A 13,184-nucleotide genomic window follows, 5' to 3' on the forward strand; every position below is an offset into this window, starting at 1 on the left:
GATTCACTGAATCATCAGGAATCATCCCGTATTCTCTGGCGATTTTGCAGTTGTTCTAAACTGTCTCTACCTCGGCAACAACTTTCAATTTGAAGGTTTAGTTGTTTGAAAACCAGTAGCATTTGGCATGATGATCGATAACTGCTTTTCGGAAGAATGCGTGATTGTTTGAGATGGGATTCTGAACTCAGGTGAATGTTTTGTCACGCTTGTGTACGGTTCTATTAATAAATTCATTCTTTATCAGTGATTTATTGTTTTTCAATTACATAGTTGTGATTTAACGAATATGTTGATTCGCTGCACGTGGATTGTTTTATAGTTTGAAGGAAAAATCGGGTCTCGACTTATAGCCGAGTGATTTGGGTTTGTTTTTTGTCAGAGTCTAACTGGTTCCAAAAGCTAAAAGTCTAGGGTCTCGGCTTATAGCCGAATAAATATGGTACATGCATGCTTAACTACCAGCCGAAATATTGTATTAATGTCAGTTTTCTTGAAATAGACCAAAACTTAATTTTTCTAATGATATTATTATTTTGCCTAACCTTCAAAAAACAAAAAGGAAAAATAAAAAGAAAGAAAACAATTTGCAACCAATGGGAACTCTATCACTTGCCCTTTCGGCCTGCACTCGATGAGCAGCTAGATGACAATGAAACTAAACTAACATTTGTTTTAGCAAATCTCTCCTTGTCAGTTTGCTGTTTTCGATTCTTGTTTCATAATAAGTTTTCCGAGTTTAGTGGCTCATAGCCACTTTGAATAGTTATTAACGATTTAGCTATAACCCTCATATTTGGTCACTTTTCCCTAATATTACTGAGAACAACTGGCGTCTACGGATTTTGACAGCAATTTAACAAATTTTGCAATTTTTGGATTTAATCAATATTATTAATATGTTTTTTGATCAGTGCATTTTTATTTTTTCCACTTAACTTAGCAAGAAATAATATCAAATTCGCTATAGTTAAGGTTGTTTAATGCTAATTTAAGGGAAATGTTAATCAAACATATCAAAAACCAAGATTTCGGTCGAATTTTCGGTAACTGGATCTTTTCTTCTCCGTAATTTTCTCTGTTCTCACAGAACAATGTGTGACCTCATACAGAATCTTGTCAAATACCATTAAAGTAATAGTTTGTTACTGTCAGAGTGTACAGCAAATTATAAGCTGGAATTAAAAGCAGGAAACCTCACTGCTGCAGAACTAGGCATTAAAACTTTTAATAATAATAGCTAAAAGTCTTCCCGGAAAAGTCCTAGCTGCCATTTTCTTGCGTTTCTGGTACGTTCGTGTTGATACAGTTTTGTTTGTGTTACAGGTATTGGAATTATGTCGATCTATTAGGACGTTTCAAAGGTTACTATTTAACAACCAGTTAATGAAAAATGTATTTATGTACATTTCGCCGATAAAAAATATATTAAAAATTAAGGTAAAAGCTGTTAAAAATATTGCTAAATGTTTTCAATCTATTTGATCATCTTCAGAGTGGAAATTTGCATGAGGCTGGGTGTTTTTATAGTTAAGACTTTATCCTATTTTTGTTACGTAATACCAGTTCCCATGGGAGAAAAAGGTTAGGTCAAATGATTGGACATATGTTAAGTTCTGGATGGAAAAGTGCGATGTAGGTTCTTTTATTCTCCTTTTGCCATGAATGAGCGGTCGTTAGAACGTCCCACTGAACTTGTAATTTGGGTGTCATATTTTTAACAACTTTTAACCTTAATTGTTAATAAAAATGTATTTTTATCAACACTGCTTTGGCTATTTACAAACGTTTGTTGCATTCCACTTATAACCCCCCTTCCCCCTTAAATAAATCCCCCTTTTTCCCAGGCTTACGAAGTTGTTGGGCTTATAAGCAGGTTTTTACGTTATTTTGGCCTGCATATTGCCAGTTCGTCAGCTCAACTTCAATCACGTCACTTCTAGATGCACTCTGTCCTAACGTACTGAAGATCTCAGGCTGCTGGTCCGTGTCATCCCTCCTTGCTCGCCTGTGTAGCAAAAAGCACTTAAGGAATCCCCTAAAGTCCTTCATTTGAGCAAAGTAAATTATGAAGTTTATTAAACTGCTGCAGTATGCGATACCTCCAGTAGCATAGCGCGTGATGAAATCTATTGAAAACTCTCGCTGTGGCTTTGCTATCTGTGTATACGCCATATTAGCTATAAAGAACAAGTACGGGATGGTGAAGGCGAACGTAACAGCAATAAGAAGAGATGTGCCTTTGATTCTTGTAGCTGTAAGCTTTGCCTTTAATGCATTGCTCACACCATTACCAATTTTTCTCCTTCCTCTAACCCAAACAGTTTTGATCAAACAAATGTTTATGTAAATCACAAGGGCACTTGGAATAATATACTGCACAGGGAAAATAATAAGTGTTATTTTAAATGGATAGAAATTCGGGTCATTTCTGCAGATAACTGTAAAATGAGTGTTGTTAAGATCCACCCTTATTCCGTTATACGCGGCTGCAGGAACTAACATGACGGTAATCCCTAAAACCCACGCACAAATAATCATTTTACGGACTGTCTGCACGCGGAATGTACGTGGAACCTTGCGTGTTGATAAGTACTTCTCCAGACTTATAACCACTAGATTATTCATCGTAATTGCAGGAAAGATGAAGTGAAAATATCGAACTATCTTGCACGGCCAACCACTTTGGAAAACATCAAATGAAATTTGAATGCACAAAAGAGGAAGCGAGACGGCGCACGAGAGAAGGTCAGACAAGGACAAACTTCTTATGTACAAGTTAAGGTTGGACAAGAAACGGCTCGACTGAAATGGGGTTTTCGCTGCCTTTTGCCAAAGAAAGTAAAATATAAAGCAGTTTCCAAGGAACCCCATTGCACCGATAGATGCCAGAATTGAACAGAGCAGGCTTTTTGCGGTATCACCAGCCGGCGTAAACACGTAGATCGGATTAGTTGTCTCTGTGTAGTTTATAAAATACGACGAATTATCTCCAGTGATATTGGATGGCAGCCACGTAGATTTGTTGCTGTCCATCTTCAAACTGTGAAATAAAAGCATAAAAAAAGTAAAACAGTACATTTGATTATTCCCGAGTACGGTTTCCCCTATCGTTAAATACAGTGGAACCTCGATTTAACGAACCTCAATTAAATAACGAAGTCCTCATTATAACGAACGATATTCTTTAGCCAGGCCGAAAATACGTAAAATATATGGAATAGAACCTCGATAAAACGAACCTCGATTTAACGAAATCCTCGTTAAACGAAGAAGCCCAAACGTAAAATATACCTCAAATAACGAATAAATGTCAACATGTGACCAGAGATGAATACAAAACAGACGAACAAGGATAAAATTGGTTTAATCCTGTAACACGAGGGCAACAGCTCGTTGCAGCTGTATACATATCTTTATAAAAACACAAAAACCTCAACAGATCGATTTTATCCTCTCTGTCATCTTGTGAGTTCTATTAATTTCTTTATCTTTGAAGGCTTCTTGTGTAAAAAGGAATAAATAGCTAGAATTTCTAGTCCAATGCCCTTGTTTCTTCGTTTACCAACCACTTCCACTGATATTTGTCTTCCATGCTTTAAAAATAAGTGGAAGACACGGCACATGGCCCACGAACTGAAGCGTTTCTTTAATTGTTCAGATCCGAAATGCTGTTTAGTGTAACATAACACCGTTGAAAATTAATAATCAACTATACCTCGATATAACGAATATTTTGGTTGTTTTGCATGCCCCGAAAATTCGTTAAATCGAGGTTTCCGATATAACGAACCAAAAAAATTTCCCCAGTCCCTTGGCACTTCGTTAAATCGAGGACCCACTGTAATCAAACCTTCCCAACTTCAACATTGCGCCTATAATTTGCTATAGGAGGCACACCAGCGAACGGCGGAAGACCGAAATCTAGGATGTCCTGTTCAGCATCCGCAAAGAAACCATTAGATGACCGCTCTCCACCCCTTTTTAGAACCAGTGTGGATTGCGTGACAAACTACTATATTTATCGGTCTTCCTGACGCAATGGGCTACCTTCACCTTTTTGTCTCGTGTTACGTCGCGGTCACGTCGTGAACGACGTGACCGTGACGTAACACGAGATTATCCGAGGGGACTTGGTAGCTCAGGATAGTGCTTTGTGTAAGACCTCTCGTAAGGTAACGAAGTGATAAAGTAGCAAGGAAACAAGGTAAGAAATAGACATATTTACATAGATACATTTTGCTGATAAGATGCATCGGGATGCTGTTCTTCGTATTGCGCGTTTTCTCTTGTCGAGTTTTAAACGTGCTTATTTACACGTGTGAGACATGGTGTAAATGTTTGGATTACTAAGGTATGTGAATAATGTAATATATTACATGAAGTATCATCTTTAGTAATACCGCCAAATCTGATAAGGAGATTTTATCTCACATATGTTGCTTAAATAGGTAGTTTTTTACATGGAAAATGAATTTATCTTTACGTTAGGTTTGTGTTTTGATATTATATTTGCGGTGGGTATTGTTAAAGTATGCGGCTGGCTGAAAAGCTGTTGTTAAATTTCTGTTTGCGTTACAAGAAAGCCATTTTGGTGCGTGTTAGGGTCGAGGGTTGTTGAGGTCAGAGCAGTTTTCAGATATGTCAAATGATGTGTCAAAAGGAGAATATTAAGTGAAGTTACCACGCAAACAAAAATATTGATCATATGTGGTATCTCATCTTCGGCTTTGTTCGTTTCTTTAAACTTTATTCAGTAAAGAATAGGAAGGGCGTATTATGAATAGTGTGGAAACAGAATAAAAGGATTAAGGGAAGTGCGATTATCGTTATCTGAGAAACAGGAAATTAATTTGCTTTGCTTTGTTAATTGTAAACGCTTTCCAGAACGTGATATGATATTTTGAAGACACTAAGGTCACAAAGTCAAATTCATAATTCCTTTTTGTTTGTTTTTCTTGGGGCCGGGTCGCACTAAAAAAATTTTTGGAAGAATTTGTTTACTTTGCGGTGAAAATCTATCAACACGCGAGATTTTTAAGTGCGACCTCCACTTAAAAAAAAAAAAAGGCGAACCGATTTTCCAAAATTTTGTCTTTAATAACAAAGGAAGCCGTCTCCAGTGATAACAGAACCTGTCAGGGAAATGACATTGAAGGTCATGATCGCACGCAATCACAAAGCGCGGGAACTTCGCTAGAACACTCGATCATGGATGGAGGTGGCTTTTTTCTCAGTTCAACACCATTTTATCCGGTTACTTTTTTGATCAGCAGCAGCAGCAGCAACAGCAGTTTGGCCCTTTTATGAATGAACTGCATTCGCAGTTAAACGTGGGTGAAGGCAGTCAAAGCAGGCCAGGGAGGGCATCGAGCGATATAACGAGCTCCCCGACGAGTCCCGTTGCTGTTGCAAGTACATCTTCAGCATCTTCTCCCGAATCCGGACGGGCAAAGAGAACTTACGACAAATGGGTCCGACGATTATCAGAAAATGCTAATGCGTCTTTGGGCTGATAATTTCGATCGCCTGAAGAGCAGAGAAGCACGAAAGGTCTGGGATGAAATGAGGCGAGCACTGAACTCGAAATTTGGCACGAAGAGGACCAGGGATAAAGTCTTTTAAGCGTCAAGCAACCAAATTCATTTCCGGTTGTCACTTGCGAAGCCGGACCAAGATATATTAAGTGATAATACACAATACATCTTGCAACAGTATCAACAAAATGCAAGTAATCAACGTTTTCACGGAACATATATCTTGTCCTTCCACGGCGTAAATTTCGAGAGTTTAAAGCGTATTTTACAAATAGACTTGAGCAAAAACAAACTAAACTAGCAAAACATGTGGCAAAGAAGTGTGAAACAAACAGGAAACCACGCAGCGCAGACTATAAATGCAATGACCTCTAGACATTTCCTTGGCCACAATCTTACGGCTCTATTTAATACATAATGCCTCCAGATAAAACAGATCCCCATTAGAAAGAAGTGAGAAGCAAATTACGTCGAAAAACCTTCTCAGGAAACTAATTTGCTTTGCTTTTCACCACTTCGGCTTTAGATTTCAAGTGTAGTGTCAGGTGACGTTCTTGCTAAACAAAGACTGAATGTTCGGGCAACATCTGTCGAAGATACTGTGTAGTGGGTAGTCGGGGGGTAGTGTACAATCGGGTCGAGGGTTGTGGGCGCCAGAGCACTTTTCAGATATGTCAAATGATGTGTCAAAAGGAGAATATTAAGTGAAGTTATCACGCAAACAGAAAAATTGAAGTGGTATCTCATTTTGCGTTTTGGTAGGTTGTTTAAACTTCATTCAGGCCATAATACACTCTTTTTTTTTTTTTATAAATTTTTTTTTTAAAAAAATGTGGGGAAAAATTTATAAATTTTTAAAAATTTTTAAAAAAAAAAAAAGAGAAAAAAAATATAAAAAAAATTTTTTTTAAAAAAATTAAAAAAAAAAGGGGGAAAAAAAAAAATAAAAAAAAAAAAGTAGGAAAGCAGTATATTGAATACGCGGTAGATACAGAATAAAACCATTAAGGGAAGTGCGAATATCGTTATCTGCGAAACGGGAAACAAATTTGCTTTGTTCAGTGTACTTATGTCTTACTAATTAGGTAGCTGTATCAACAAGTTGCGCTGGAAGTTCTAAAAAGCGTATTGAGAATTAATAATTTAATCAAGGTTATTATATGTGACTGAGGGCTTTTCATGCACAGTTCTAGTTTATTTTCACTGAGAATAATTTTAGTTGCAAGGTGAGTGAACGGTAGGGTAACATGTTTGTGCAGAGGTGTATATAGAACACTTCTTTTACATATTGGAAGCTATCATCGGTCTTTAAGCGGCAGAGCAGAAGTAGTTGTTGAATATTGACCTTAATTTTTTCATATGCTCACTAGTGGCGCACGACGGAGTTGTGATTTTTGAACAAGTTATGTAAAATAGAATATTTATTTAAAGGACGATTTCTAGAACGTTATACAGTCGAAGCTCTCTTAACGGACACTCTCGTAAGCGGACAGCTCTACTTACGGCCGCCTTGTTTGAAACCCCGTTTTAACTCCCATACAAACTCAGTATTTTTACATTCTCGTAAGCGGACATTCCCGTAACCGGCCGCGGACACTTTCAGAGATTACGACTTAGACTTTTTCTTTGTTTTTAAGCTCCCGTAAGCGGACACCCGAAAGAAAATCCTACTTACACCCTCTGTATCTTTTTTTATCAATCAAATTCACATCGCCGTTTGTGACAATGATTTTACAGTAATTACAGGACCACATTTTAGTGCTTGTTTTGTCGTCATCTACGTCCGTCCGTTTATTGCTATCTGGGCAAGCTCCCGTAAGCGGCCATCTTTCCCCTACACCTCCAGTGGCCGCTTACGAGAACCATTCTCGTAAGCGGCCAGCTCCAGTTACGGACACTTTTTCTCGTCCCGAGGGTGTCCGCTTACGAGAGCTTCGACTGTATGACATTTTGAAGACACTAAGTCATCAGAATGGGGCTTTGTCAGGAGCCATTACTAGTAATGCGCTCCTGGCTCTGTATATTTCAGAAGTAGGTTAAAAGCTTCAGTAGATTACAAATTGCAAGATTTCATGATTCCTATGAACTTGGTAATAATTTTTGTGAGTTGTAGCAAGTGGACAGATCACATTAGTATTTGCTGTTTATTGTATCAAGACTAGTACAAGTAGGTAAGCATCACAGATATATTTAGAGCGGTTTGAATTGTATGTTAATGAACGATTTCACTTGTCATTTAGTTTGGAGAAGTAAGAAGTAATTTGATAGAGGTTTAGGGATTTATAGATAGGTACGCGATGTTGTGTATTGGTGTTCAGTAGTTGTTTTTTAATGCAATTATTTTTTTTGTTTTTTGTTTTCTAGGTTTTGTTTCGTATAACTGATTGTTTCCGTTGAAGAAACTTTGAAAGAAAGTTAGGGGAAGGCAGTAAGGAGAGCTAACATCAATTAGTGGGTTTATTTATGGATAAAGTATGAGGTAGGTAGTTTTATATTTCATTAGATATTTGAAAGCAAAAGATAATAGTTAGAAGCTTTGACAGTTGTCTAGCATTTTTTAGCTGCTTTGCATTTCTTGAAAACTGGTTGTAGTTTTTTCCTTATATGGAGTGTTTGGAATGTCATTGTAATTTAGAAAGTGTTATAATATTTCTAACAAGAGGCAAATGTTTGTTTTTTATTGCTTTCTTCATTTGACGAGAACATAATAAATAGTTATGAATAAGCTAGTTATGTATCAGACTTGTCAGAATTGTCAAAAAATGTATTAATCATTGTTTTTGTGAACGAGTATGTGAAAGAGGTAGGCAATTGGTTAGAAAAAAACGTTGTTGTTGTGCGAGATGTTTCGATTATGAAAAGCAGCAGCTTAAAACAGTGTCTTATGAGAGTAAAATTAATAAGTTTTGTTGTGATAAATGTTGCTGTAATGGGCGAAGAGTTGTGAAAAGAATGAGCAGAAAAAGAGATAGAGCTCCATCGAGAATTTGCTTGAAGAAAATTCATAGTTTATTTCATAAAAAGAGTGTAGTTAAACGTAGTATAAAGAAATATATTAAACGCAATGTGCCTGATTCTTCGCGTTTAAAAGCTTTTCTTCGTGCAGATGTTAACTCATTAAATGTTTACTGCCAGATTTCCACATTTCCACACTTCCAGAGATAGACTGTTAACTGTTTTGCAGTCTATGATTGTGGTGGAAATGGAGACTGTTTTCGTTTTTCGAAGTGTTAGTCATCAGATCTTTAACTCGGTAGCAAGTCATTTGCTGCCCTCAGGGCCGATGGCGAATAGGAAAGTAGGTAATTAAGTATGTAATTAGCAAATCATTTGATAGTGCGTTTTGCAGTTGTTGAATACCTTAGAAATCATTGCGAAGATTTTGTTGAGTTTTTGGAAGGACAGTTGGACAGGTTTGACTATTTGAGTAGAATGTGAAGAAAGGGCACATGGTGCGATGCTGGTATAGCACAAGCTGTTGCAAATGCTTGAGAATGAAATTTGAGTATTACTATTGTAGAATCCGGAGATGGTTTTTCTGAGCTTATATGATTGTTAGCAACGGGTGCTACTTTACTGATCTGTAACACGAGACAGCCCAACGGGCACTTTGATTAAAGCTTGGTTTTCACTAGCGACGCAAGACCAAGCGCAAGCACAAGCTCAAGAATAACAGCTCATATTTCACCGTGAAAACGGCTTCGACTCAAGCAAAAGCACAAGCACATTGCATTTTGATGCTTGTGCTTGTGATTGCGGCAAGCACAAGCACGAGGCTGAAAATTTGCCTTTTTGCGTGATTGGGCTTGTGCTTGCATCGCTCGTGAAAACCAGGCTTAAGCGAGCTTTATATGATCTTAATTGCTTTGTTTGCGTTTCTTGCACCCCGTTAGTTTGTGTTGGTGATATAATTAAAGCTGAGGTGTTTTACATACTTTGAGTGAATTAATTCCGAGTCTGAGTAATGAGTAATGAAAGGTGGCAATGCATGCTATTTGATGGGATCCTTTTTGGTTACAATCCCAGAGAGTGAATGCTCGAGCCTCTTAGTTTATTCTACATTCATTTAAAGCCCAAAATAATTCGAATACTACAAACGTTTCAAAATTATCCAGTTGATGAACGGTCGTTGATTTCAAGGGGTTGAATCATTAATATCATTTTATTAAAGATCGCGCTTTTTAAAAAAAAAATCTCGAGTTTTACGTCGTGTCAAGAAAAGAGCGGGTGTTGCTAAATGAAATTGTTTATGTTCGTTTTGATTATTTGGTTTTTCGCTTGCAACATGTAAGAAACTATTTTAATGTTTGTTTTGCCCCTTTTTGTGAGCAAATTTTGTACAGCAGCTGATTGGAAAAAAGAATATGTTCCTTTTATATGAGCGGGTTCGTTTCACGTATATATTAAAGTCCGACGGTTTTTAGTGCGAAATATGAAAATTCGAGCCTTTTGTTTTTGCTAAAAGCAAGACGTGTTTTGGCGGCTACCATTAACCTACTTCCCGGCAATAAAAAAGCAGATATTGTATTGTTTCGGAATGCCCTTTATAAAGTGAAATGCAAATTTAATAGCGCTTTAAAACGTTTTCTTTCCATTAATTATGTATCACAAATTCAAGCGATAGAATATTCTCGAAAAACACTAAATGGCTTTTGATTCTTAGCCAGTTGCAAAGAGCTATCCAAGTATTAATGGCATAGCTAGATGGATTTTTATTGCGTTTTATTTGGTTTTTATTTTATATTGTATTGTTTTGTGCATGTTTTTACTTATGAAGGGTAAAATTGTGCCATTTCGATTTATTTCTTCTTTTTCGCTAAACGTTAAGAATTAATCATTCAGTTTTAAAATTTATGCTTTTTTAAAAGATAAAGATAAAGATCTAAAAGCATCCGTTAATTGAAAAAGCTAGCAATTTAGAAAATGGAGGATATTTTCTCAAACTTTTTCACCGAAATTATCGTTCTTGGCGAGTGGCATTGTTGTGATCCATGAACTGCGGGGAACATGCAATTTAGCGACACTATGTCGCGCTTCAATTCAACACAGACCTTCTCTAGAGTAATAACAAGCAAAAATACAGACATTATTTTAAAGACAAATATTTTTATGGTTCCGTTTTCCGTACCATGGCCCTATATTGCCTGAGGATTTTGAAGGCAGTTCCCTTTTTAGAAACTGCCTTACTGTAGTAAGGAAAACACGAATAACTGTTTTTTTTAATTGTGCTTAATTCAACACAATCATTAAGCAGCTTAACGTACGAGAGTAAATTAATTTAGAGCATCGTACCAGGTTTGGAGAAAAATTTAACGCGAATCTCTTAAGTTGCTTCTTCGCACACAAATAAAGCACCTTATCAATGGTTTTGGGTTGTATGAAAAGGTAAGTATGAACAATCCTGTGGTGTAAATGAGAACTAATAAATTTTAAAATAAAAATAAATATTTACTTACGTTGCCTAAACGAGCTTGTTTCTTGGCAGCAAAAATGCAACTTAATACTGTGTCCACAGGACACGCTACAAATAAAGAGGATCTTCCAACGTTTTAGATTGTTGAAAAGTTTTTTGTGTCCTAAAACACCTCAAACTTTATCAGATTTTTCGTCCAATTGTGGCCTGAGATTTAGAGTAGGATTTCATGCACGGGCGAAACGATGAAATTGAAATTTGTTTTTACACCTAAAATAAAGTGGGTTTTAATTTGCCTTGTTACCAGGGTTTCTGTCTATTCCGCCCCTTCAGCGCTCCAGGGGGTCAGATTTACTTTAATATCAAATCTGTTATTTTTAGCCGTGAGACAAGACTTCCGAAAATTAAACAAAAGGTCGATTAAAAGGCAACCTTCGATTTTTACCCTACATGGCAATGATATTAACATATGACTCTAGCTCACCTTTGACTGGTTTCCAAGCAACCGAGGTTACCATAGAAACAATGGCGGTTCCCTTATGTTTTTGTAGGGTCAATGTCACCGCGTGGGACCGTGAAGTGGAATTAATAATTCTGCAATTACGTTTGTCAACATTCTATTGTTCTTCACTGTAAGTGACAAGAAACAGAACACGCAAGCGAATTTGAACTGTCGTGCCGTGCGGGCCTGTACAAGCGCTGTATTAGTATGATATAGTTACGACCATAACTGTCGATAAATTATTTTTTGGTCTGATTGTGTTGAATTAAGCTCAAAAATTTTCATGTCTATATTGTCGACAGACGCAAAGCAACAATCGAGGGACAATCGCAAGAAAAGAAAAAGAAAGGAAAAGCAGGCATTGAATCGTAATTATGCTAGATAAATAAATAATTAAAGCAAATCAATTCTGCAACTGTACTTGCCGGTTCGAAGCTCTTGTCGCTACTTACGGGAATTGTGTGAGGTCTTTCAATTCAATTCACGATTGAAAAATATTTTTCTTTCACGAGATCAATCCCTCTCTCTTTTCTCGGTAGTTCAATCTTTGAACTACTGCTTAACATCTGTCTACGGCCGGCATTTGCCAATCTTTAACCGCCAAGGCCACCTCTACTTTTGGATTTACATTCTGAATTTCACAAGTCAAACTCTACTTGCTGTTCTGTTTTCATCAGAAATTTTGCATCTATTTATTGATATTTGAAGTATCGTACCTTGACTGGTTATTAAAAAAATTGTAACGAAAAGTTTTATAGAAATGTTTGAGCTGAAAACAACAGTAAAACATTTCGTGCAACTTGATATTTCGATATATTTCACAAAATTAAAAATATAACTACCTCTTCCTTGTTTAGAGTACTTTAAATAATATTTATGGCGCCTGCATGCATCAAGACCCAGAACAAAAAAATAAAAAAAACCTTTGTTTAGAGAAAAGAAATGGTAGCTGAAATTTAGCCATGATTGAATAAGTAAGTAAGTTGCCTTTATTTAAACACGATAAAGTATAAAACAATATAATACTCTTGTCTTCCCGCCGTTTATGGTTGATAGGTCAAAAAGGAAATGTTGTTCTGGGCCCAGATGATTTGTTATAAAACTAAGCTCAAAACTCACCCTAATTGACTTTGAAAACCGTACCTTGGAGCGAGTCTCTACGGCACTTTAAATGATTGCATTTGAAACAGCTTCTGCCCTGGTGCAAATCTCTTTGCAAACTCATCACTTGATGATTTGAGACCGTAAAATTAAGGTATCGGCAATAAAACGTAATCGGACATATTTTGGTCAGCTAAGAACACATTAACAGCCAGAATTTAAGTATTTCTTGCTGATTCATATGTGTTTCAAAAGTTATACTTTTCACAATTCAATACTTTTTATTTAGTCTTGAAGAAGTCTGGGAATCACCCGGAGTCTTACCAAGGGGAGCAGGGATGGAGACGGTGCTGAGAGCACTCGCTTTCTACCAATGTGGCTCGGATTCCGTTACCGGATCGGGCGTCGCATGATATGTGGGTTGAGTTTGATGCTCCAGGGTTTTTCCTCTAGGTTGTCTGTTTTTTCTCCCTCTACAAAAACTAACACTTCTAAATTCCAATTCGATTTGGAACCCGAGGGCCACAGCTTTGTCAGTCATAAAACTTTTTATGTGCAATCCTCTTTAACTAAAGTTCATTTATTTTATTTATACTTACGCAGCCGTGTTTGAGTTAACCAAATTTCTAAA

General features: G+C 36.8%; 2 protein-coding genes across 2 annotated transcripts in view; one reads left to right on the forward strand and one right to left on the reverse strand.

The window, feature by feature from the left end:
- LOC144660464 (polypeptide N-acetylgalactosaminyltransferase 13-like) overlaps positions 1–13,184 on the forward strand; it is a 142,213-nt gene that overhangs the window by 56,817 nt on the left and 72,212 nt on the right. The gene's annotated exons all lie outside the window — the stretch shown is intronic.
- LOC144661003 (allatostatin-A receptor-like) lies at positions 1,867–11,468 on the reverse strand. The gene is made up of 3 exons (XM_078521724.1): positions 11,435–11,468; positions 10,990–11,113; positions 1,867–3,043 (listed from the first exon to the last, which is right to left on the reverse strand). The coding sequence occupies exons 1-3, from the start codon at positions 11,466–11,468 to the stop codon at positions 1,867–1,869; spliced, it is 1,335 nt and encodes a 444-aa protein (XP_078377850.1).

The sequence above is a fragment of the Oculina patagonica genome, chromosome 7 (assembly GCF_052425735.1).
Source record: "Oculina patagonica isolate OP01 chromosome 7, crgOcupat, whole genome shotgun sequence".
In the NCBI taxonomy this organism is placed as follows: domain Eukaryota; kingdom Metazoa; phylum Cnidaria; class Anthozoa; order Scleractinia; family Oculinidae; genus Oculina; species Oculina patagonica.

Coding starts and splice junctions, on each gene's coding strand:
- LOC144661003 (XM_078521724.1), bottom strand. CDS start 11,468: ATGGTAACCTCGGTTGCTTGGAAACCAGTCAAAG. Junction 11,114..11,434: donor TGCTTGGAAACCAGTCAAAG/GTGAGCTAGAGT, acceptor GAGGTGTTTTAG/GACACAAAAAACTTTTCAAC. Junction 3,044..10,989: donor AGCTCGTTTAGGCAACGTAA/GTAAATATTTAT, acceptor TTTATTTCACAG/TTTGAAGATGGACAGCAACA.